Genomic DNA, 24,896 nt, shown 5'->3' on the forward strand with positions numbered 1-24,896 from the left:
TCAATTGCCACATGCAAACACCTTTTATCTATCTCGTGACCAAGAGGATGACTCAGTACACTTAGATGCAGATACAAAGCATGCAAATGCTGAGGTAGATCATGCAGATGTTAAGACAGAGTCTTTAGAAAGAAATCCAATGCATGCATATGATGATCCACATCCAAACCCAGATCGGGCTTCTATCTGTGAATCAACTTCCCCTGTCATAAATCAAAAAACAAGGAGCTTACGTAAGATATATGAACAAGACCACCCAGCTGCTAGAAATGATCTTGTGGGGGATAATTCTGATCTAGGGAGGACTAGCTCAATGTTTATTGATCCTCCTATTGCCCTCACTACCACTGAACCAATGCCATCCTAGCATTGTCATTTGGTTCAGTCTTCTCATCCGTAGTCTTATGCTGAGGCTGTTGGGCATCCCTCTTGGGAGTCCCCCATGGAGGAAGAGTACAACTCCATCCTTGAGAACCAGACCTGAGATCAGGTTCACCTTCCTTCAGGAAGGAATATTTTCTAATGCAAATGGGTCTACAGGACCAAGAGTGCTGTAGATGGGCAAATCACCAGACAAAAAACCAGGCTAATAGCCAAAGATTCCAGCAAGTGCATGGCATTGATTATGATGAGACCTTTGCTCCAGTAGAAAAGATGGATTCCGTACGCCTTACACTTGCCATTGAAGCTACCCAAGGGTGGGAAGTACATCAGATGGATTTGAAGAATGACTTTCTTCACAGAGACCTATCTGAGGAAATCTACATGGAGCAACCACATGGTTTCATTCAGGATTCATCTTTGGTTTGCAGACTGAAGAAGTCTCTCTATGGCCTTAAGGAGGCCTTGAGAGCTTGGCATGCGAAGCTAGATTCGTTTCTCTTATCACAGAACTTCGAAAGATGTAAGTCTGATCTGAATGTTTACATGCTCAGGACACATGACTCTCTTCTTATCTTAGTTTTGTATGTGGATGATCTCCTGATCACCAGCAGCTCGGCTTCAGCCATTGCTACAGTCAAGAGGACCTTACATGATAGGTTCTTGATGATGAACATGGGTCCATTACACTTCTTTCTTGGTCTTGACATCAGCCAAGAAGCCACAGGTATCAAACTCTCCCAGGCTAAGTATGCACAAGATCTCCTTGAGAGATTTCACATGACTGACTGCAAGCCAGTACCAACTCCTTTTCTGTCTGAGGTCTACCTTGAGGATGGACGTGACACTCCATTAGTTGATAATACTTTCTATCGACAGTTAGTGGGGAGCTTACTGTACCTCACCCACTCCAGGCCATATCTCTTATATGCAGTAGGGGCAGTTTCTAGATACATGCAGGAGCCACATGAGCTACATTGGAAAGCTGCCAAGTGCATCCTCCGATATGTGTAGGGCACCATCACTTTCAAGATTCACTATGTAGCAGGCACTACATTGAATCTCCTTGGCTTCACAGATTCTGATTGGGTGGGCGACAACATTGATCACAAGCCCACCTCCAGATATTCACTCAGTCTAGGGTCTGGCCCTATCTGTTGGTGGAGCAAGAAGCAGGCTGCTATTGCTCTCTCTTGAACTGAGGCCGAGTACAGAGGAGTAGTCAACATCACCATTCAGGCTCTGTGGCTACAACACTTCCTCACTAAGATGGGTTTCTAGTTCCACCATCCCATTGTCATCTGGTGTGACAACCAGAGAACTCGCAAATTTTGCAGGGATCCAATACAGTGGCAGCAGACGAAGCACATAGAGATCCATATGCACTACATCAGAGACTTAATACATTATTGGGTCATTGATTTGCAGTTCTGTCCTTCAGCAGAACAAACTGTAGAAATCTTCACCAAGACATTCGCTAAGCAAAAATTTCACTATCTACGTGATCGTCTTGGAGTGAAGGAAACAGTTGCTTAGCAACTATCTTTTCTTCGTCTTTTCTTTTGATTACATTGTATTTTGAGGGGGGATTTTTCTGACGAGGTTTTCCCTCTTTCCTCAGTTTTAGTACAAGTCACACTATATTTTGGGTGACCTTTGGCCTTAGTTGCCAGGGCCCATTTTTTATTTTTCCCCATAGTGGTGTTCAGGGGGGGTGTTGGAGGTACTACACACCTAGGACCTTCATTACTAGCACATGCGGACACTTAGTTGGAGCATTCACTGACATGTAACGCTTCAAAATTGGAATTTTCACCAGATGGGCGCCTTTAACTATCCATGCATGCATGGGACTGCATGCAAGATCCTTTCTGCATGATTTACTCCCAGATTTTCTCCTCCTTTCACTCCACAACTGGCTAGCTCTCTCCTGAACTTGCTGTAGGTGTCAAGTCCTCTCACTGAACACTACATGCAAGATCCTTTCTGCATGATTCACTCCCTGATTTGCTCCTCCTTTCACTCCGCTACTGGCTAGTTCCCTCCGGAACTTGTTGTAGGTGTCAAGTCCTCTCATTGATCACCACTATGGCGTATTACCTTGGGATCTTCACCAAGTGATGCTATATCATGAGCACTGTAACCTATTTTCTAAATCAATAATTCTTTTTGTTCTTTTGGTTTTATTTTAGTGTTTTTTCTTTGTAAAGCTGTGTTTTCAACCTTTACACCAAAACCCACAGGTGTTGGTAAACGTTCCAAACCAATAGCTAGGATCTGTAGGGTGGACATTACGGATTTCATAGAGGTGCAGTGATTCTTCCAACACCCCCACTCAATCACAACTCGGGGGAATTGAACCTGATTCCAGGCTCTGATACCATATAAATGCGTTAGAAAACCCACACATATGAATCTAGCTAGTAAAGGTTGAACACACTCCTTTGCAGAGAAAAAGCCCTAAAAGAAAATCAAAAGAACAAAAAGAATTATTGATTCAAAAAAAAGGTTACAATGTTCATGATATTTCATCACTGGGTGAAGATCCCAAGGTAATGCACCATAGTGGTGATCAATGAGAGTTCTTGACACCTACAACAAGTTCTGGAGAGAAATAGCCAGTTACCAAGTGAAAGGACGAGCAAATCAGGGAGTAAATCATTCAGCAAGGATCTTGTAAGTAGTGATCAATGAGAGCAACATTCCCAAAGTTTTAGTTCTCGGATAGATCTTTCTAATGAGATACTGTGCACATCAGACGAAGATCGTATGCCAAAGTTACGACCCTGGGAAGTTGATGTACCAATTTACCTAAACTAGGCCCACAGTTTGGCGTTTCATCTTCTAGGGTTAGGGTTTTGGATTTTTAGGGTTTTCCATTGTTTCTCAACAATAAATAAGCCTTCGAGCCTCCTTGTAACACAGTTCATAGGCATGTAGCCGCCACATCTCTTCTCAGAGATATGCTACCATCTCCCTAGTTGGTTTATTTCCATTACTGTTTGTAATCATATTTCAGTATTTTACATTAATTAATTGAAGTATTATTCCTGCTGCATCTCTATGGTTATGGTTATCTCTGTAATTTTTTGCGTTCCTGTTTAAATCTGGATCACTCCTTGATAATGTGCTCCTCGATAACTTTCATCATCTTCTGACTGAAATAAATTATTTAGGAATATGGACGAGTTTGTCATGATGGTCATCGATAGGGGCATTGCCACCCACCCATAGTTCCAATTATTGAAGAATATTTGGCTCTTTTTCACAATGATATCCCTAAACACCTTCGACATCAGGTCACATATATGGAAGCATAGGAGAGTAGATGATTAGGAAATACTTTTTGGTCCTTTATTAATCTTCGTGTGTTCCACCTCTTGAATGAGGAACAATAGCAAAATAGTGTTTCCAAGAGCATTGTCGAAGTTAATGCCCACAACAGCCACATATATTCCTCCCTCTGCAATCTTTCCTATGATCTTGGTATGGAATTCCCTAAAGAAGTTCCCTCTTCTTCCTCTCCTAGTCCTTTTACCTCAATTTCAATCATTCTTTGCTTCTATTTTCCATCCACCATTTACACTAGTGCTGGGCATAATTCTCTAGTTCATGGGTCATTGGGAAACTCGGTTCATTCCATCGATGTCCACTTGCTTGGTGAAAATTCCTCTCTCCCTTTCCCTAGTCCCTTTGGTTGTTTCATCATTGAAGAGCCTCCCAAAGAAGACCCTTCTAACCATAGAAATGATGAAGTTTTTGGTTCAACCAATGGAGAAAGTGCACATAGTCAACCTATCCATGCTCCCTCGAGCTCACGTGACACCAACCTAGCATGACCAGGTCTAATTTTTCGTATGATATGTTATGTCTTATGTTTTTATCAAGGTCACATGTTAGAATAGCAATAACTACAAGCTCTCCAACAGAGGCTTTCCTTAACTCTTTTGGTTTTTACATTTTGGCTCTTTTAACTATAACAATGGAACATAAATTTCACTCGTTGGGTTCACTATCTAATTTCCCCTTCTTGAAGGATATGGTCTCTAGTCTACATTTTTCTATGGCACTTATGACCTGTCTCTTGCTAAGTATTTTTTTTTGTATACTTTATGGAATCATTTTTTGTTAACATGATGTAAATCATGTACAAAGAAAAAATAATAATTTTCATTAAACTAAATCATTATAATTTTTAAATAAATTTTATAAATTATCACTTAAAACTAAAAAATTTAATTGCATTTTTTTATATATATAAAATACAAAAAATTATAGGATCAAAAAGTTGTGTATAAAAAAATAGTTAAAATATTATAATATAAACCATTAATAGTAGCACCTTCTTCTTTCCTTTCTTACCATGAGTGGCTACATATATTGTCATTATTAAAATTCAAAAATAATTTATGACTTCACGTTTATGTAAATAATTGTATATTTTATGTTTATTATGAAAGTTTTATTAGTTTAATTTATATAAAATATTTTAATATTAATTTTATATTAATTTGATATCTATATAAAAAGAAAAAATAATTTAAAATAAAATAAGATAAATTTATTTTAATTTTGAATCTATTAAATATGAGGAATATTTAAATATTTTAACATTTAAAATATTTAAGATTAATTTATGTCGAATATATATAGACATCAATTGATGATCAACAGCAAAATATTTGTTTTAGAAAAGTCAAAAACCCGCATAATTAAATGACAAATGCTTATCAGCGGCCGACGAAATTTTGTTTGCGAAAACCCAATCATGGGTTTTGAGAAACTCCCTGGCCACCTCGGGAGAGGAAACGACTAAGGTGAGTGTTGACACCTAATCCTCTGTGATTGGGTGAATGTGGAATGTGAATAGTCATCAAGAAGATGAACTGATCAGTCACATTCATGTATATAACAATAGCTACCTAATGAAATAAATGAATCAGTTTTTCTGCCAAGTCTGGAGTTACTCCTGGTCTGACATGGTATCAGAGCCAGCTCCTTGTTTTAGCTATTATGCTCCTGTAACTCCTCTGTCCTGGCCTCTGCCTCTGCCTCTGCCTTATTCCCCTCAGTCCTGAAATAACCTGCCTCTGCCAGCGCTGCACATCTGTTCATACTGTCCAGACAGAAGCGCTTTGAATGCGGTATATGATATCAGTTGAATGCGTAAGGGTCTAGACGTTTTAAGGATGGATTGCTCGAAAGTTTTTTGAAGCTAAACGAAGGGAAGCTGCAGCCATTTTTTATTCAAAAGAATACTCGTAAGTGGCTTATGCGGAGAGCATACATTCGCCTCCATTCAGCGGCCATTGCTATACAGGCTGGAGTTCGTGCATCTTTTGCACGTCAAGCATATCTTACGAAAAAAAAAACAATTGCTGCAGTTAAAATTCAAGTATATTTTCGATGTGCTAGAGTGGTCCTGGTGTGACATGCAGTTAAATTTGTAGATGAAACTTGAAGCTTGTATCATAACATTTGAATGCAGTCTCTACCGTCACCCTTCCCATTATTGTTTAAAACGCTGATACGTTGTTCAGTGATACGCTGTTTATTTAAATCGCTGTCCCATTAGTGTTTAAATCGCTGTCCCATATTTTTTTGTTTAAAACGTTGTTGGTGCCGCTATTGTTCATTCAAAGCCTTGTGTCTGTAGCCAAACAAATAATAGCACATAACATATGTCTGTCTCTTACGCTGGTAAACGCCCGAATTCTTTCCAATTGCTATTTTCGACCACAAATTGGCTTGGTTTCTTCTAAATCAATAGCTGTGCCCTAAAAAAAAAATGGTAGAGCATTGCGGCTGGAATGTCGAGTAGGAGCTAGAGGCACATTGGGCTCTCATTCGATCCTCGCTGCTATCTTAATTGTGATTGAAGATCTCGGAGCTTCGGTGCTCTGTCTGAATTCGCTTGGCCGATTCTCGATAGAATCCACAGCGAATTCGAATGCAAAAGGGGCTCACGTATGCATTGAAAGTAATTTGCATTGAACAAACATTGTTTCAAGTGTTGGATGCTCGGAGGCTGGTTCTCTGAAACATTTTTTAAAATCAATTGTGCATGAAAAGTTACACTGACATTTTACATGTGCTGAAGTTTTTAATGTTGTGCTGAAGTTTTTTTTAAAAGTTGTCCAGCACTTTAGTAACATTGCCATATTTTTTATTACTGGCTTCAAGGTCTAGAGAATCAAAGGGATTTATGGTGATTTTTTAGTCTCTTCACTGAACTTTAAAATTGTAATACCGTTGCTGCTCCAACTTTGTAGAGCTCGCAGTTGATACCGTTGTTGCTCCAACTTTGTAGAGCTCGCGGTGAATGATTGATTATTTCCCACAGAGATTTTTTTTTAATACAATTTCACTGTATATCAGCAGAAGTATTTTTTTTCAGAATGCATTCAAACATCTCTATGGTAGGAATAGTTCTCACTGGCAAAGAGAACTATCCTGAATGGTCCCGAATGATAAAACACACCCTCATCTTCAATGAGTTGTGGAAAGGAGTGTGTGTCGGAGAAGGAGACAATGAACCAGTGCAGCCTACATCAGACAAAGAGCTCGTCATTTGGGAAAACAAGAATAGCAAAGCCTATGCATTAATTGCAGCATCTGTAAATGAAGAAGTAAGTCGCCATATTTCATCATATTCAACTGCCTTTGAAGCTTTACAAAAGTTGAAAGAACTCTATGACTCACATTCTGCACTTGAAGTTGTTCAGCTCATGATTAAACTCTTCACTCTTGAACTGAAAAATAATGATCCGCTTGCTCTTGCATCTGAAGTAAAGTATATAATGTATGATATTAAATCCACTAAGGTTGAGCTGGATATCCCTCTTATTGCTTTTCTCAAGGCACTCTATCCTACTTACTCCAATTATCTTGAGTTTCTACAAGAAAATGGAAATCTTAAAGATATAACCTTTGATTCTCTTGTGAAAAAGTTTGCTGAAAGAGAGAAAGCCTTTGGAAAGATGACAGTCCCTGAATCTTCTGAAGAGACTGTTTGCCTTGCTCATAAAGAAAAGCATCATGCTCAAGATTCTACAAGAGGAAGAGGTGGACAAAGAGGAAGAGGAAGATACTTCAAAGGCAGGGGGCAAACATTCTCAAGTAGAAAAAGCAGATCTGCATTGCATTCGCTGCAAACGAAATGGATCACATGATGCTTCTACATGCAAGCTACCATGGGACAAAATTGAGCAGAAAATAAATCGACAGAAAGGTAAAACTGATGATACAGACAAAGTTAAAGCACTTGAATCCGCTCACTCTATTGAGGCACAATGTAACATTGGAGTAAATGAAGATTTGTTTAATGCTTCACTTGCTTCTTCGAAAAATGATTGGTTGCTTGATTCAGGAGCAACCTGTCATATGACTCATAGGAAAGATTTTTTTGAAGATTTCACTGACAATGTTGATGGAGCAGTATACTTTGCAGATCAGTCAAAAATCAAGCCATCAGGGCTTGGCACAATCAGGCTTAAACTGCCTGGTCTTCCAGACTTTCTTCTGGATCATGTTCTATATCTTCCCATAGCTCAAGAGAAACTTGTTGTCCTTGGTCCACATCCGCCAGCAAGGTCACTCCATTCATATGTTTGATGGCAAGCTTGAGGTAAGAAAAGCATCTCACCACTCACTTGTCATGAGGGGAATAGAAGAAGAAAGGCTTCTCAAACTGTAAGGAACCTCGTCTCATGCACAACATTTCTCATATATTTCTCATCATGAAGAAGGTACACTTCCATCAAGTTTATTATGGCATGCTATATTTGGACATTTAAACTATGACAGTCTCCGCTTATTGAAGACAAATGGTGTTGCTGGTTTGCTTACAATTCCTAGGAAACATAAGCAATGTGATGCTTGCATTTTAGGAAAGCATAGAAAACAGTGTTTTCATGATTCACATTCAAGAGCACATAGGAAGCTTGAACTCATTCATTCAGATTTATGTGGTCCAATGCCTGTTCCTTCTGCAAATGGAAATAAATATATCATGACATTTATTGATGATTACACCAGAATGTGTTGGGTTTATTTATTGAAGAACAAATCTGATGCTTTTCAAACATTCAAGAATTTTCATAAATGGATTGAAAATGATGCACAATCTCATATTGGGTCTATTCGCACTGATAATGGAAAAGAATATACATCAAATGAATTTGAACACTATCTTCGCCAACATGGGATTAAACATCAAACAACGGTGCCTTATAATCCCCAACAGAATGGTGTAGCTGAAAGAATGAATAGAAAAATCTTGAATATGGTACGATCCATGCTCTTTTCCAAAAATGTAAAGATAATGTTTTGGGCTGATGCTATTCTATGTGCTGCATATATAAAGAATAGATGTCCATCTAATGCTATAAGAAACAAGACTCCTTATGAATTGTGGTATGGACATGTTCCTTCGGTAAAACATCTCAGGATCTTTGGTTCCACCTGTTATGCTTTGATACCAAAGGTACATAGAAACAAACTTGGTGCTAGAAGTCGTAAGTGTATCTTCCTGGGGTATTCAAACACCTCTAAAGCATACCGCCTCTATGATGAAGTAAATAGAAAGTTTGTTGTATCTAGAGATGTCATTTTTTTGGAATCATCCAAATCTCACAATGTTGTTGAGCGGCAACTTGATCGCTTGGATAGATTCGCAAAAACAAAATCATTTCGAGAATTTGATAATTAGATTCCACATCTTGAAGGGGGGATTCCTATACTAGATCAACATGTGGAATCTCCCCTGCATGAAACTCCAACAACGGATGATGCTTTAAGTGATGTAATTGATAGAATTGGGAGACTCAATCTTGATTCAGTCCCAACTCAATCAACAGAGCAGCCTGAACCATCTCAGAAAGGTCCCCCAAAGTGGCTAACAAAGACACTTGAAAGTGTTCATCCTGATGAAATTGGAAAAACAGGAACCAGAAATTCAAACCGACAAAATGGAGGTGATGTAGATGACTCTAATTCACCTATTGATATGGATGTTACTTATGATTGTGAATTGAACTTGTCTACAGATTTTGAACCAACTTCCTTCAAAGAAGCTTCTTCTCATGATGAATGGAAAGAAGCGATGAAAAAGGAGTATGATGCCCTCATAAAGAATGGCACTTGGAAGCTGGTTGATCCTCCATTTGGAACCAAACCAATTGGCTGCAAGTGGGGCTACAAGAACAAATACAAAGCTGATGGCTCACTTGACAAGCACAAAGCTAGGCTTGTGGCAAAAGGCTTTGCACAGAAGGAAGGGGTCGATTATGAGGAAACTTTTGCCCCCACAGCAAAATGGGCCACCATCCGGACACTCTTTGCACTAGCTGCTCAGAACGGTTGGAAAGTCCATCAAATGGATGTAAAAATTGCATTCTTGAATGGAGATCTAAAAGAGAATGTTTTTATGTCCCAGCCTGAAGGATTTGCTGTGAAAGGACATGAACATAAAGTATGCAAACTTGTGAAGTCCTTGTATGGCCTCAAACAAGAACCACGAGCCTGGTATGAAAAAATAACTGAGCATCTTTTGAAACTCAACTTCAATCATTTTGATCTTGATGATGCAACTTTATTTGTCAAGAAAGTTGGCAAAACAGTTGTATATCTTGTGGTATATGTAGATGATCTTTTAATGACAGGGAACAATGAAAGCTATATTGCATCCATAAAGAAAGAATTAGGAAAAAGTTTTGAAATGACTGATTTGGGCTATGTTCATTACTATCTTGGCATTGAAGTAACCCAACATCCAAAATCCATATTTCTTTCTCAAAAGAAATACATTGGAGATTTGTTAAACAGATTTGGCATGACAGAGTGCAATCCTCTTTCTACTCCAATGGAACAAAACTTAAAGCTCACATCTATTGAAGGAAAGGAATTTGAGGATGCAACAAAGTATAGACAGCTTGTAGGAAGTCTCATCTACCTCACTACTACCAGACCAGACATTTCATTTACTGTTGGAATCCTCTCGAGGTTCATGCAAAAGCCTTGTGAGGGACATTGGTTTGCTGCAAAAAGAGTTCTAAGGTACTTGAAGGGAACTCAAGACCTTGGAATCAAATATACATAGGTGGACGACTTCAGCTTGATTGGATACTCTGATTCAGACTTCGATGGAGACAAAGAAACTAGAGTATCTACTTCAGGATATGCTATGAGTCTTGGATCAGGAGTTGTCTCTTGGAGATCACGCAAACAATCAGTTCCAGCAGATTCTACAACAAAAGCAGAATACGTGGCAGCAGCTGAAGCAATGAAAGAAATTGTGTGGCTCAGGAAAATGGTAAAACAAGTACAATCAACTCCACTCATGATTGACAACAACTCTGCAATAAAGTTGGCCAAGAACCCAAAGTTCCATGATCGTACAAAGCACATCAATACTAAATATCATCTGATCCGACATCATGTTGAGGCCAAAACAATCCATCTTCGTCATTGTTCCACAAATGAGCAAATTGCAGACATCTTCACCAAAGCACTTGGAAGAGAAAAGCTTGAAAGATTCAGAACGATGCCACCAACATCCCTTCAGATTAAGGGGGGAATGTTGACACCTAATCCTGTGCGATTGGGTGAATGTGGAATGTGAACAGTCATCAAGAAGATGAACTGATCAGTCACATTCATGTATATAACAATAGCTACCTAATGAAATAAATGAATCAATTTTTCTGCCAAGTCTGGAGTTACTCCTGGTCTGACAGTGAGGACAAATCCGAGGCGGAGAGACATGAGAGGGCCATGTTTCATAGACAGCGTTGCCAACGCTTGGTGGGGAAGGTCTCCCAGCGTGTGAAGATTGCCGATAATGGGTAATGGGAAAGGCCCCGGAGGCAGCCTCCACTTCCTTCCCTTGCTCCATGACGCTACCAATACAGTTAGAAAAAGAAGAGTGGCAAGTTTAACATAAAACTCTACGCTCTCTGAAACTAGACACTGTTGCAATCCCAACTCCATCCCCTTTCTTTCTTTCGCTCAGCCAGCTACCTACAGTACAATCGACTACACAAAATCAAGAATATTACAGCATTCCTGTAATGTCGTGCATCATTTACAACTACAAGTAAGTGAATCGGGCAGTTTTAAAGAATGCCTGGATTCCAAAACCACGCTGATGTCTTTCTGACCACTTGCATTATTATTATTATTTAACTCCTCTGAATCGATAATAGGTTGGAGTTTCTTTAATTTCATAATGATCCCAAACCACGTGGACGACTTTATGGCCATTTAAATTATTATTTTTAACTATTATGAATAGATAATAGGTTGGAGTATTCTCGATATTGTTATAATACAAATTGAATTTCACTAAAACATGTTTCTTGAAATTAAATTTAAGTAAACTAATTCAAAACCTTACTTTAAATATTTTAATACATAAAATATTAAATGTAAATATACAAACAAACAAAAAACCCAGCTACAAAATATAGAAAGTATATATATATATATATATATTTTGAAACAATCAATATAATTTAAAAACAAAACTATTTGTTTCATCTCATTATGAAATATTGTTATTAAAATTTATTAAATTTGATGTTTAATGAAACTGTTTAACTTTAAAAAACACTATTTGTTTAATCAATCATCAAGGGCTGTTATTAAAATTGCATTAAATTTGATGTTGAATAGGACTCTTTATTTTTGCAATTGATTTTTAATCTCATTACATCGGATTTAGACCTATATTCTGCGCAAACTGAAACTTTAACAATTTACAATCATTTAATTATTTATATTTGATGTATCAATGGAGTTTTATGTCAAACATGTTCGTCTCAGATGTAAGCCATGCTACATTGTAACATGCTACATTGCAGTTGAAAAGTAGGTTATATTTTTATCTCTTATAATTTTAATAGTGAATATATATATATTTAAATATTAATATAATTATATATTAGTGTAAATATAAAAATTAAATAACTAATAAATATTTATAATATCAATTTATGATAAACATCAAAACACTTATTTTATACATATTATATTATCAAATAAAAAAACTTATAAATTAATTAAATTATAATTTTATTTTAAATTATTATTATTATTATTATCAATTAAATATATATATATATATATATATTATAAATAAAACAATAATCTATTTTATATATATATATATATATATATAATTTTATATATATATATATATATATATATATATATATATATAAAATTTTATTTAATTAAATACTCTTATTAAAAGTGAAATTAAATAAAATTATATAAAAAAAATCATTTAATTAAATACTTTTATTGAAAGTAATGTTAAATAAAATTCTTTATCTTTACAATTTACTCTTACTCTCATTTTTTAATTCATTACGTGACATTTAAATTTTAAAAATTAATATATATATATATAATTTTCCCTTGTAAATTCTTTATGAATTTTTGTCTCGTTGATACGTTTTCACATCCAGTTAAGTTAGGAATGGAGTTTGTGCAAGATGTTGGTCGAACATCAAATTGCTCTAGAACTTCTCATAAGGTAAGATACACGCCATGGGACATAGTAATCGACCAACCAAATCATGTGTCATAAAATATTCGCTATATTATTTATAAAAAATTACAAATTATAATATTACTATTAGCAATGACATAGCACACGGTAAACAAAGGTTATTTAAGATATTAATTATAAAAGATATATATTATAATATTAACGTTAGCAATTGTTTTACATGTTGTAAAGGAAAAACCGTAAGTTAGTAGCATATTTACGAATAGTATAAATGAGAATAGATGTGATATGTTATGAAATCTAGATATTGCTTAGTTTGAAATTGTTTCTTTAGCAACATAAATTAACTTCTCCAACAAAAAGGTAATAAATGTATTTAACTTTATAATAAGTTTACTTGAGCCTATATTAACGGAGACCCCAATTTCATGAGGTATGTGCTTTGCCATCTTGTTATTGTTGGGCTCCACATCCTAGTATAGTGTGGGGTAGATGTCAAGTGTAAATGCTTAACATTTAACAAATTTAATCTAATGTCAATGTCATCCCTAATTAAAAATCGATATAATTAGTATGTATGAACAAAATATAAATTCAACGTTGGTTTTATTAGAGAGTGCAAAGTGGAATTCTGTTTGTGACAAAGGGTGAAATAATTAAAATAAAATAATTAATTTAAGGTGGATGGACTCTATATTTCGAATATAATAGCTTTATTTTATAATATAATATAATATTTTTATTTTTTAATAAAATTACTCATTTTTTATTGGGTTGATAAGTGCTCTCCAACTCAAGATATTAGAAATGTGTCGTGTTAATGTAAAAACATTTTGGCTCAGAAAAAATAAAATATGGTAGAGATGTGTAACTTAATGTAACATAATATAATATACACATCTTAACTAGATGAAATTAAAATAAAAATGACCCTATAAAAATTAATAATAAAAAAATAAAGATGACCTTTATTGACCCATGGTATTAAGAATCCATAGTATTGAACCATGGTATTCATGTGGAATATAATCTATTTAAGGGAGGAATTAAACTAGCCTAGATCAATATTGGTTTGACGTTATATTTTTTTTTTGCAAGTGTGAAAGATCCTTTCTCTTCATTTCCAGAAAGAAGACAATGTGTATATACACATCCAACAATGTTAGATGGCCCCAACCCACCCACTCCAGAAAGAAGACAATGTGTACATACACATCCAACAATGTTAGATGGCCCCAACCCACCCACTGGCAAACTCAGTCTCTTGGCCATCTAACTGCATTGTAAGTCATCCAAAATTTAAAGGTTCTCAGATTGTGTAGGAGTGAAATATAAGTCTAAGTATCCTTAATAGTCCTAATAGATGTATATCTAAAACAAAAATTGAAAGGTTGTAAAGCTCTCATATGAACTTCACAAAATTTTTACAAAACATGACCATGCTAATCATCTTATTACTCAGCATACGAGTCAATAGTTGTCGATCTTTGGTGCTAGAACCCGAGAGCTCTGTTTGAGGAGCACAAGGGATGTGCTTCTCTCTCTATCTTAGGCAAACATTTTATTATTGGAATTGAAGCTAGATTAATTAATATTCCCGGTAAATTTTCTGGAGGTCTGAATCTGGTTTGGACGGCCGAGCAGAACTGGACACAATTACTTTTGCCACAATGTTCTTCTTAAGCTAGTATAAATAATCTGTTTGTTGGCACTGAGTATATACGTTATGAGAATGACAAGAGTCTTCGACTAAGAGTTATCATTCCTCCAAGTCCAAATCAATGATCTCATCTTGGTACTTTAGGTCTATTTCCGAAACAGTTATTGGTTGACAAACTCGGATATGCATAATAGAATGGTATGCTTGAACGGCTTCCCGATACTTCCCAACATTACCAGGGCGCCCCACACCATACCCTCGACCTTTGTTGCAACTTTGAGCTTGCCCTCCCTATCCTGTGTTCCTTTTGAGAGAGGATGTTTGAGACATAGGGTTAAAATGAAAACACGCAAGGGTGCCCAGAAACAAAACCAAAAAATTCTAATACCAACCATCTAGGAGCCCAACTGAGATGTTACCTAGCCCGTAGAGAGACAAATAGGCTTGAGAGCTTTACCAAGACAAAAGTGATATAACCTTGAAAATATGGGAAAATATGATACATAATAATAGTATGCAATAGATTTAGAGAACCTAAAATCTTCTACGTCTTTGACCCAACCTCAACCTAGTGGGTTGTATTTATTTACCTTCCGAGCCCATAAACCCTTTGAAGACTGGGTTATTCGCTCGACGAGGTGATTCTTCTTACAAGTAACCCATGCTGCTAGAAGAAGCTTGTATATCATTAAAGAAAATTGGTTCAAAATCCCATAAATCTTGAACACTGAATGAAGCCTCAATAATAATTTTTATATCATTAAAGAAAATTGGTTCAAAATCCCATAAATCTTGAACACTAAATGAAGCCTCAATAATAATTTTCTTGAAGCTCCCCTTCAAGGCGGGGACTTGCTGCGATGTATCCCTTGTTAAAATCTAAAAATAAAATTATCTCTTCAGGTTTATGTAAATAATTTTATATTTTATGTTTATTATGAAAGTTTTATTAATTTAATTTATATAAAATATTTTAATGTTAATTTTATATTTATATTAAAAAAAAAAAAATTAAAATAAAATAAGATAAATTTATTTTAATTTTGAATTTATTAAAGATTAAGAATATTTATAAATTTAATATCTAATATATATATATATATAAATATATATGAGAGTATAGACATTACTCTATGATAAACAACAAAATATTTATTTCATAATTTTTAATCATGTAAATTCATTTCAGATTTTATAATTTATAAATAAACTTTATAAATTAACCAGCTTTGTAAATTAACATTATATAGCTATTAATACCACCTACCAAAACACATCATAATTAATTTCATTTTTACAACTCCATATTAAATTTACAATATTACAAATACTCTACCATATATATTAATTTTACAATATTACAAATACTCTACCATATACGGTGAATTTAGAGTAACACTTTTTAACTCTCCAAAAGTGCTGAAGTTGTACATCAGAGTAACACTTTTTAACTCTCCAAAAGTGCTGAAGTTGTACATCTCCTTCCTACTATAGGAAATTATAACCTAAAACTAAATCAGAAAATTGATGTAATATTAAAGTAGTAACAGTTTAACAAACCTAAATGAAACCTATTTCGACCCGCAAGAGAAAAACGGATTTTCAACCCACGGCTCCAACCCACCATCGGGGAACGGTTTCTACCGGAAGAGACTTCTATTTCCACAGGTTTAACTCGAAACCCGATGTCCTATTTCAGGTTAGCAATGCATTCAAGGCGGGGTGTCGGAATAGCCGAGAGTCCATGTGCCTTGCGCAATGCGATTCCATTAAACATTTCAGTCATATCCACTTCTGGATTTCGCCCGTTTGTGTCATCCAAAGAAAGCCTCCAGTTGAAGCAGTGTAACAGCTGGGCCAACGCAAACTCTACCAGAAGCGTTCCCAATTGCTGTCCTGGGCATCTTCTCCGGCCTGCTCCGAAGCCAAGGCACCTGATGTTTTGATCTTCATTTGCATCTACCTCAGACCCAACTTTTTCGATGAATCTCTCTGGCTTGAAAACTTCAGCGTCCTCCCATGATTTTGGGTTCCTCCCAATCGCCCAAGCATTCACGATAACGAGAGTATTCTGCGGGATTTTATAGCCCAACACATCGCAGGACTCAGCAGATAAGCGGCGGTACAACAAAGGCCCCGCTGGATGGAGTCTAAGCGTTTCTTTCACCACAGCTTGTAAATAAACGAGCCGAGGCAAGTCAGACTCGCACACCATGCGACCCAACCCAACGACACTCTCCAGCTCGTCCTGAAGCTTCTTCATCACTGGCGGGTTTCTCAGCGCTTCTGACATTGCCCACTCTATTGGTATAGATGCCGTGTCCGAGCCACCAAGCAATACATCCTGCCAACATAAACATCACGATCATGATCCTACCAGTGTCAAATTATGTAAAAAAAATAACTAAACCTAATTTGATTTAATATCCATTCACGCGGTCCAATTTGAACTTACAAAAATAACCCCTTTTATACTATCTCGTGAAATCTGGAACTCGCTATCTTTATCTGCAGAGGCTGCAAGTAAGACATCCACAAGATCATGTGTGACTTTGGAATCATTCCCGGCAACGTGCTCCTCGATAACTTTCTCTAACAAATGATCTTGTGTCTTATGTAGCTTCTTTAGCCGACGGTTTAGACCTTGCAAATCCATCCAGTCCAAATAAGGTATGTAATCTCCAATATTAAATGAGCCAATTAACAGGAAACTTTCTCTGACCATTGAATTGAAAGCTTTCAAGTCTTGGTCCGAATAATTTCTACCGAAGGCCATCCTGCAGATTATAGCCGTCGAAAGGGATGACAACGTTTGGTTGATGTTTAAGGGACCAGAATCATCTGAATTAATAATAGAGCGAATCATAGCAGAGACTTCCTCTTCTCTAATAAAGCGAAAGTAATCTAACCGCCTGGAGCTCAGCAACTCCAAAGTGCACATCTTACGCAAATACCTGCAGTAAGGGCTATAGAAAGAAAAGCCGAAACTCGCATAATTATATGACAAATGCTTAGCAGCGGCCGACGAACCTTTGTTTGCGAAAACCTGATCATGGGTCTTGAGAAACTCCCTGGCCACCTCTGGAGAGGAAACGACTAAGGTGACGACAGATCCGAGGCGGAGAGACATGAGAGGGCCGTATTTCATAGACAGCGTTGCCAGCGCTTGGTGGGGAAGGTCTCCCAGCATGTGAAGATTGCCGATAATGGGTAATGGGAAAGGCCCCGGAGGCAGCCTCCGCTTCCTTCCCTTGCTCCATGACGCTACCAATACAGTCAGAAAAAAAAGAGTGGCAAGTTTAACATAAAACTCTACGCTCTCTGAAACTAGCCACTGTTGCAATCCCAACTCCATCCCCTTTCTTTCTTTCGCTCAACCAGCTACCTACAGTACAATCAACTACACAAAATCAAGAATAGTACAGCATTCTACAAGAAAGTGAATCGGGCAGTATTAAAAAATGCCTGTATTCCAAAACCACGCGGATGTCTTTCTGACCACTTGCATCATTATTATTATTATTATTTAACTCTTCTGAATCGATAATAGGTTGGAGTTTCTTTAATTTCATAATGATTCCAAACCACGTGGGCGACTTTATGGCCATTTAAATTATTATTATTTTTAACTATGATGAATAGATAATATGTGGGAGTATTCTGGATATTATTATAATACAAATTGAATTTCACTAAAACATATTTCTTAGAAAACTTTATGGCCATTTAAATTATTATTATTTTTAACTATTATGAATAGATAATATGTTGGAGTATTCTGGATATTATTATAATACAAATTGAATTTCACTAAAAACATGTTTCTTGAAATTAAATTTAAGTAAACTTTTTCGAAACCTAACTTTAATTATTTTAATACATAAAATAGTAAATATAAATATACAAACAAACAAAAAAAACCAGCTACAATATATATATATATATATATATATATAAAAGTTGAAACAATCAATATAGTTTAAAAACAAAACTATTTGTTTTATCTTTATTATGAAATATTGTTATTAAAATTTATTAAATTTGATGTTCAATGAAACTGTTTATAACTTTGCCATTTAAACTCAAAATGTATTAATAAAAACACACTGTTTGTTTAATCAATCATCAAGGGTGTTATTAAAATTGCATTAAATTTGATGTTGAATAGGACTATTTTTGCAATTGATTTTTAATCTCATTACATCGGATTTAAACCTATATTCTGCGCAAACTGAAACTTTTACAATTTATAATTATTTAATTATTTACTCATTTGTTTTGAATTCTTTATATATTATTTTTTTGGAATTGATGTATCAATGGAGTTTTATGTCAAACATGTTCCTCTCTCAGATATAAGCCATGCTCCATTCTAGTTAGAACAACTAAAATTATGTTATAATGTTATATTTTCAGATGAAGTCAAAGTCGAAGGATTAGGTTGATCAATGGCCTGATGATTTGAGGATGATGGTGGATTTTCGTAATATTTATTTCTTAATGACACCAGAACTTCGTTTTGTGGCTTTGTGATGGATAACACGAGTACTTGGGATGTGGAAGCATGGTCTGTTGCAACTAAACGTGTCTCCGGGTTTGGAAACGGATTAGTCAACACTGCAGATGTGTTAGAAGTCTTTAGAAGTTTAGAGACCTCTGAGCGATGTGGACAATCTCTTGTAAAATGCTCGTCATTACAGATTAGACATGGATAACGAGGTTTCCTTGCCAAGGTAGAGGAATCATATGATTTCTCTTGAGGGGAATTATCTTGTTTCTTCTTGTTTTTCCCCTTCTTCTTACCTCCTGGTTGCTTTTGATTTTTTGCTTTGTTAGATGACATGGCATTAACTTCGGAAGCAAGAGTGTTTTCTGATGCATTGGTAGTTTGATTGGTAATGGCAAGAGTTTGACCAGATGATCTTCCTACCATTTGCATGCTCGAAAAACCGATCACACCGTCACTAGCATGAGAATCCTTACTCGATTGTGGAGGAGGAGGAATAGAGAAAGTTGGCCGGCGTGCATTGGGAATCCTGTCGTAGAGCATGCGAGATTGCGTGTAAATCAAATCCAAATATTGGGCACAAGTAATTACTTGCTCTTCTGTGACAACTCCACCTTTTGCCACATCCTCGATGATTGATGGCAACAAGGATTTTATGAATCACTCAGCCAAAAGATGAATGTGAACATATGTCTTAACAATTCGACAACGATGCCGCCACTCATGAATATGATTTGATATATGGGTAGTAGTAGTCTATTTAAAGTTGGTTAGGAGTTTCGTTCTAGTCTCGTATCTGATAGGTAACTGGAAGTGGGTAAGAAATGTGGTGGCTAAAGTCGTAAAGTTGTCAAGAGAAGCTCGGGATAAATCAATGTACCACTTAGCAACCGAACCAGTAAGCATTCTTTGGAAAAGACGGAGTCTAACCAAATCATCATTTAAGGAGTTTGATGAAAACCACAAATGAAAGTTCATGACATGATTTGATGAAAATCCTCCCATGCTTTGGTGAAAATCCTCTGAACAATCATAGGTTTCTCTAAAATGATTTGATGTTTCACCTTTGTTAATACAAGCCATTCATAATGGCGGGACATGTATTCCTTTAAAGTTTTATTTTCATTATGAAAAGTAGACCATTCTCCTGCTGTCATTTCTTTGACAGTTTTGTAAGGTATGTGGAAGTAGTCCGGGATGTTATGTTTGAAACAAATATCACAGTGGAATCTACAATATCCTTCATGATAGAGTGGGTCCATTGCTATTTTGTTAACACCATAGTCAGCTCACCATTTCTGTAGCCAGTCGCATTGTTGATTTCTCTGCATTATCCCCATTGTACTAAATTTTAATTTAGTATAATGGGTTTCTTCTTTGTCATCTACATTCAGGAAATCCCACCATAGCTGTTTGTATGCTGCAAAATCATACATTGTGTCAGGAAAAATAAGTTTAGGATCTCCTCCTGACCATAATGCAGAGGTCTGAGTAGGCATAGGCCATACCAGATTCCTGGTTCGGTTGATGCAAAAATATTTTTCATAAATTCCTCGAAGGAGCCCTCCATGACACCATATGCCTGAGATATCATGAAAGTCTCCTTGAAGAGCATCTTCTACATATAATGCATCCCTTTTTTCCTTCGTGTAAATCATATCATGTATCCATTTACTCCATTTTGGATACACTCTTCTTTCTAGTACAAGATGTTGAATGTCAGTATGTGCTTGCAGATTAACATCTAGTACTTTTATATTTCTTAACTGCCATGTAGGCTTCCAATTTTCCCAGTATTCTTCCTAGTCCTGATTTTCTGGTATGGTGCACAGGACTTCTTGTTTCTGATTTTGGTCCCATTCTGTGACTATGACCATGATATGTTCTTGAGGCTGGATAAACTCTCTGCTGAGAAAATTAGGAAGACAGTTCTTTGTGCCCTCTATATGTTCGACTTGAAAGTCAAAATTAGCAAAGAGTGCTTGCCACCTAGCAAATTTTGCATCACCTGGTTTCTTGATGTCCTTAGTTAGTACTTTCTGCAAAGCTGAGGCATCAGTTCTGAGCAAGAAATTCCTATTTATTAAATGGACATTGAATTTGCTAATGCAGTTCCATGCCACTTTTACTTCTTTTTCAATTGTGGAGTAATTTTTCTCAGCAAAATTCCAGGTGCCTGATGCAAACTGGACAACTTGTTCAGTATCATTTTTTCTCTGCTTTAGAAGACCTCCCCATCCTATATTATTGGCATCTGCTTCAACAATATTGAATGCATTATCATCAGAGACATATAAAATGGGAAGAGACTTTACCTTGGCTTTGATGTTTTGAACAGCCTTGGTGTATTCTCTTGTCCACTAAGGTGGGTTATTTCTGAGTCTTTTATTCAGCACACTTCTATCTGTGGCACAATCTTTGTAAAAATTACTGACATAATTCAAACATCTCAAGAATCTCTGAAGCTGATTCGTGTCTGCTATTACATCTGGGAATTTGTCAGTGAACTCAAGCACATGCTTCCGTAGAGAGATTTGGTCATTAAATATGGTATGGCCAAGAAATTTGATAGTAGTCTGAAAGAATTTTATCTTTGTCTTACTCAAAACAAGACCATTATGTTTTACCAGCTGCTTAAATGTATGAACATGCTTAAAATGGTCTTGGATGTTCTTGGAGAAGATTAGAACATCATCAATGTAAACTATAAGCCAATCAAAATATGGCTTAAAAATTGTACTCATTACCTTCTGGAATTTTGATGGAGCATTCTTTAAACCAAAAGGCATGACATTCCACTCATAGTGACCTGTTGGGATACTAAAAGTAGTTTTGAACTTATCTTTTTTTGAAATGGCAACTTGCGAGAATCCTGCCTTCAAATCAAACTTTGAAAATATCTTAGCTCCATCTATCCTACTTAGTAGGTCTCTTTTGTGCGGAATCGGATAGGTATGATCTGCAAGAACAGAATTTAGAGGTTTTAAATTTATTACCAGTCTGGGGGTACCTCTGAATTGTTCTGCCCTTTTGTTGACATAGAATCCATAACAGTTCCAGGGACTGTCAGATTGCCTGATTAGATTTCTATTCAAGAGCTATTTGATCTCTTTTTCACAGAGATATCTGTAATCCTTACTCATAGGAATAGCTCTACTTTTGTAGGGCTTACCTATATATCCTTCTTTGTATGGGAGCTCAATAGTGTGCTGCTTTTGGTGCCATAATGCATTTGGTTCTTCTGAGAAACATTCGTCTTCAATTTGTTTCTTCAGTTCCTCAATTTTTCTCTTAACTTGAGGACCTTTAAGCTATTCTTCTACCTTAAATGTAGATTTCAAATCTTTCAGATCTGTCAGTTTGGCTTCTGCTTTGTCCAGGTCTTGGACAATCTGGACCATTGTAGAGACTCTAGGATTTGAGATATAAGGTAACTCAATCCTTTTTGTTATTCCTTTCGAAGTAGGAATAGAAATAAAATAACCAGCTTTGTTTTCTTTTAATCTAGTTGACCCATGTGGCTCAATAGCTGCTAGGAATATATTTCTTAGAACACAGTCAACTGGGATGTCTGCTACTGCAAATTTTAAATTAAGTGAATCCACCTTGTCTGGCTTCTCTTGATGTCATTAGAAGGATCTAGCTTTCCTTTCAAAAGAAGCATCAACAAATAATGGCTTTTTACCTGTATTTCTGGAAGAACTAGATTTGAGCTGGTCCATGAATGCCTTTGTTAGCCGGTTCTTCATTTCTCCATCTTCCATTGCTCGAATCTGAGAAATAATTTTTATCTCATCTTCTTCTATGGCGGCCATTAGGATTTTCTCTTTCTATGGTTTGAAGGTCATTTCTTCAAAACTGGAATCACTGTATGATTCAAAATCAGAATCATAATGCATTTGACAAGCACGTTCTTCCGGTTCAGGACAAGAACAGGATGTCATTTCAGAATCTGAACACTCTTGCATGTGTGCTTGTAATTCTTCTTGAGACGAAGAACTGAAAGAATCAAATGATGATTCTTCAAGTTGTTGCTGCTGGATTTGGTCTTTATTTACCACATTTGGGCAGTGTTCTGTCTTATGAGCGCGGGAACCACACTTCATGCATTATATCTATCCCTCTTGCTTGATATTTTTCCCCCTCTGGAAAGAGGCTTGGGACTTCTTCCCTCTATTTTTCTTAGATTCTTCTCCTTCTGGGCATCGTGAGGATGTGTGCCCAGTCTTGCCACTTAATTATGGCCAGCTTTTCTTGTGGGCTTTGCTAGACAAAAGCAGCCACTTTATAATAATGCGTACATCATATTTTCCCATAGGATTTACTTTTGAGGACCAAGAATCTTTGTGTTGATGTCACCTCGGTGTTACCCAAAAGCAATGATTCCATCTTTTTTGTATGATTCTCTACAATAATGGTTGTCCCCTCTCATTTGTTATAAATGAAGAGTAAGGCTCATAGCTAGGGCATTTGAATTTGGAGAGTCTTATAGTCTTAGAGTCTTAGAGATCTGAGAAGCTTGTGTATCAATGTGCTCAGCACTGGTAAGAACCTAAAGTGGCCAGATCTATTAGTAGTCTGAAGTCAGTCAAGTCTGTATATCAGTCAAGTCTGTATATTCTAAGGCAGAGCCTATCTGTTGCCAGGAAGCCTTCGGTAATTCTTATTCCTTTGTGAAAGGAAAAAGTCCGATAAATGCAACAATATTCTATCTCTGCAAGGAATACTCTCTGTGATATGTAATCTGTAATCTATATCCATTTCTGAGAAACAATATGGGAAGGCATTTTTTGCATTCGAATACCTGTGCACTTTTATAAATCGTCTATTGTGTAGTAGTTGTCTCATAATCTTCACTCGAAGTTCATTTGGGGTTCCCAAAGGATCGAAGGGACGCCAGACCATTGAAAGGCGAGGAAGTCGTGTGTAAGGTCGCAGAGCGTAAAAGATTCAAGTAGGTTCACACTAATTTCACCAGAGGTCGATAAGTGAAGACAAACGTAGAGACACAACAAGGCCAAGACAATAGAGAGTGACAACAGCATAGTGCATGGAGTTTGTGGCACTATAGCAGCACTGTAGCAAGCTTTGAGGAACCCCCTACTAAAAACTGGTATCAGAGCTAGTAATGTCCGGTTCAAGAGGTTGGTATTCTAAAATCATCACTCATATTAATGGATCCATTCAGGAATTCTGTATCCTTCCATGAATTAGAAGATAGAGAGTCATCCGCTATAGAGGATCCCCTTAGGGATATGTTTTTATCAAGTTCTAGTCGAGTCTTAAATCAAGCAGAACTTGAATATGAAGTGCCACAACCATCTGCTCGGTGGAAATTACCTAGTATCTCTGCGTCATAAGTTTATGATGATTTGTCTATATTCCATTTAAATGCCACCACTAGAATTAGTATAAAGGAGCCTATTAGTCAGATTCAGGAGAATTCTGACAATATTCAGTCTATCCCTCTTCTAAATCCAAAAACTTTACAGGCCAAAGCTAAAAGGTTAAAAACAAAATATTTGCACTTGGGATGCATAAGGATCAGGATCAACCCATTGACCCATCAAGGGTTAAATACTTTTGTACTAGCCACAGTCCAAGATCTTACTCATAATAAGTATATTAACTCCTTAATAGGAGGTATAGTTGCCCCTCTGTCACATGGCCCAGTATACTCTGACTGTTATACTAATTTTTCAGTTTATGTCTTTGATGAAATAATAGATCAGATCCTACAATTGTAGATCCAAACCTCAGGGTTTGATATGCACCAGAAAAGACATAACATAGCCATACAATCCAGAGGATGTTTTCGGCACCCAATACCTTAT

The 24,896-nt window shown here is 36.4% G+C and overlaps 1 protein-coding gene across 1 annotated transcript; it reads right to left on the bottom strand.

Moving 5' to 3' along the window:
• Positions 1 to 15,874: 15,874 nt before the first annotated feature.
• Positions 15,875 to 18,002, bottom strand: LOC149232297 (cytochrome P450 71AU50-like). The gene is made up of 2 exons (XM_089379391.1): positions 17,011 to 18,002; positions 15,875 to 16,899 (listed from the first exon to the last, which is right to left on the bottom strand). The coding sequence occupies exons 1-2, from the start codon at positions 17,908 to 17,910 to the stop codon at positions 16,246 to 16,248; spliced, it is 1,554 nt and encodes a 517-aa protein (XP_089235517.1). The 5' UTR covers positions 17,911 to 18,002; the 3' UTR covers positions 15,875 to 16,245.
• Positions 18,003 to 24,896: the final 6,894 nt, after the last annotated feature.

The sequence above is a fragment of the Pinus tabuliformis genome, chromosome J (assembly GCF_031772625.1).
Source record: "Pinus tabuliformis cultivar Carrire ecotype Pingquan chromosome J, CPIR1, whole genome shotgun sequence".
In the NCBI taxonomy this organism is placed as follows: domain Eukaryota; kingdom Viridiplantae; phylum Streptophyta; class Pinopsida; order Pinales; family Pinaceae; genus Pinus; species Pinus tabuliformis.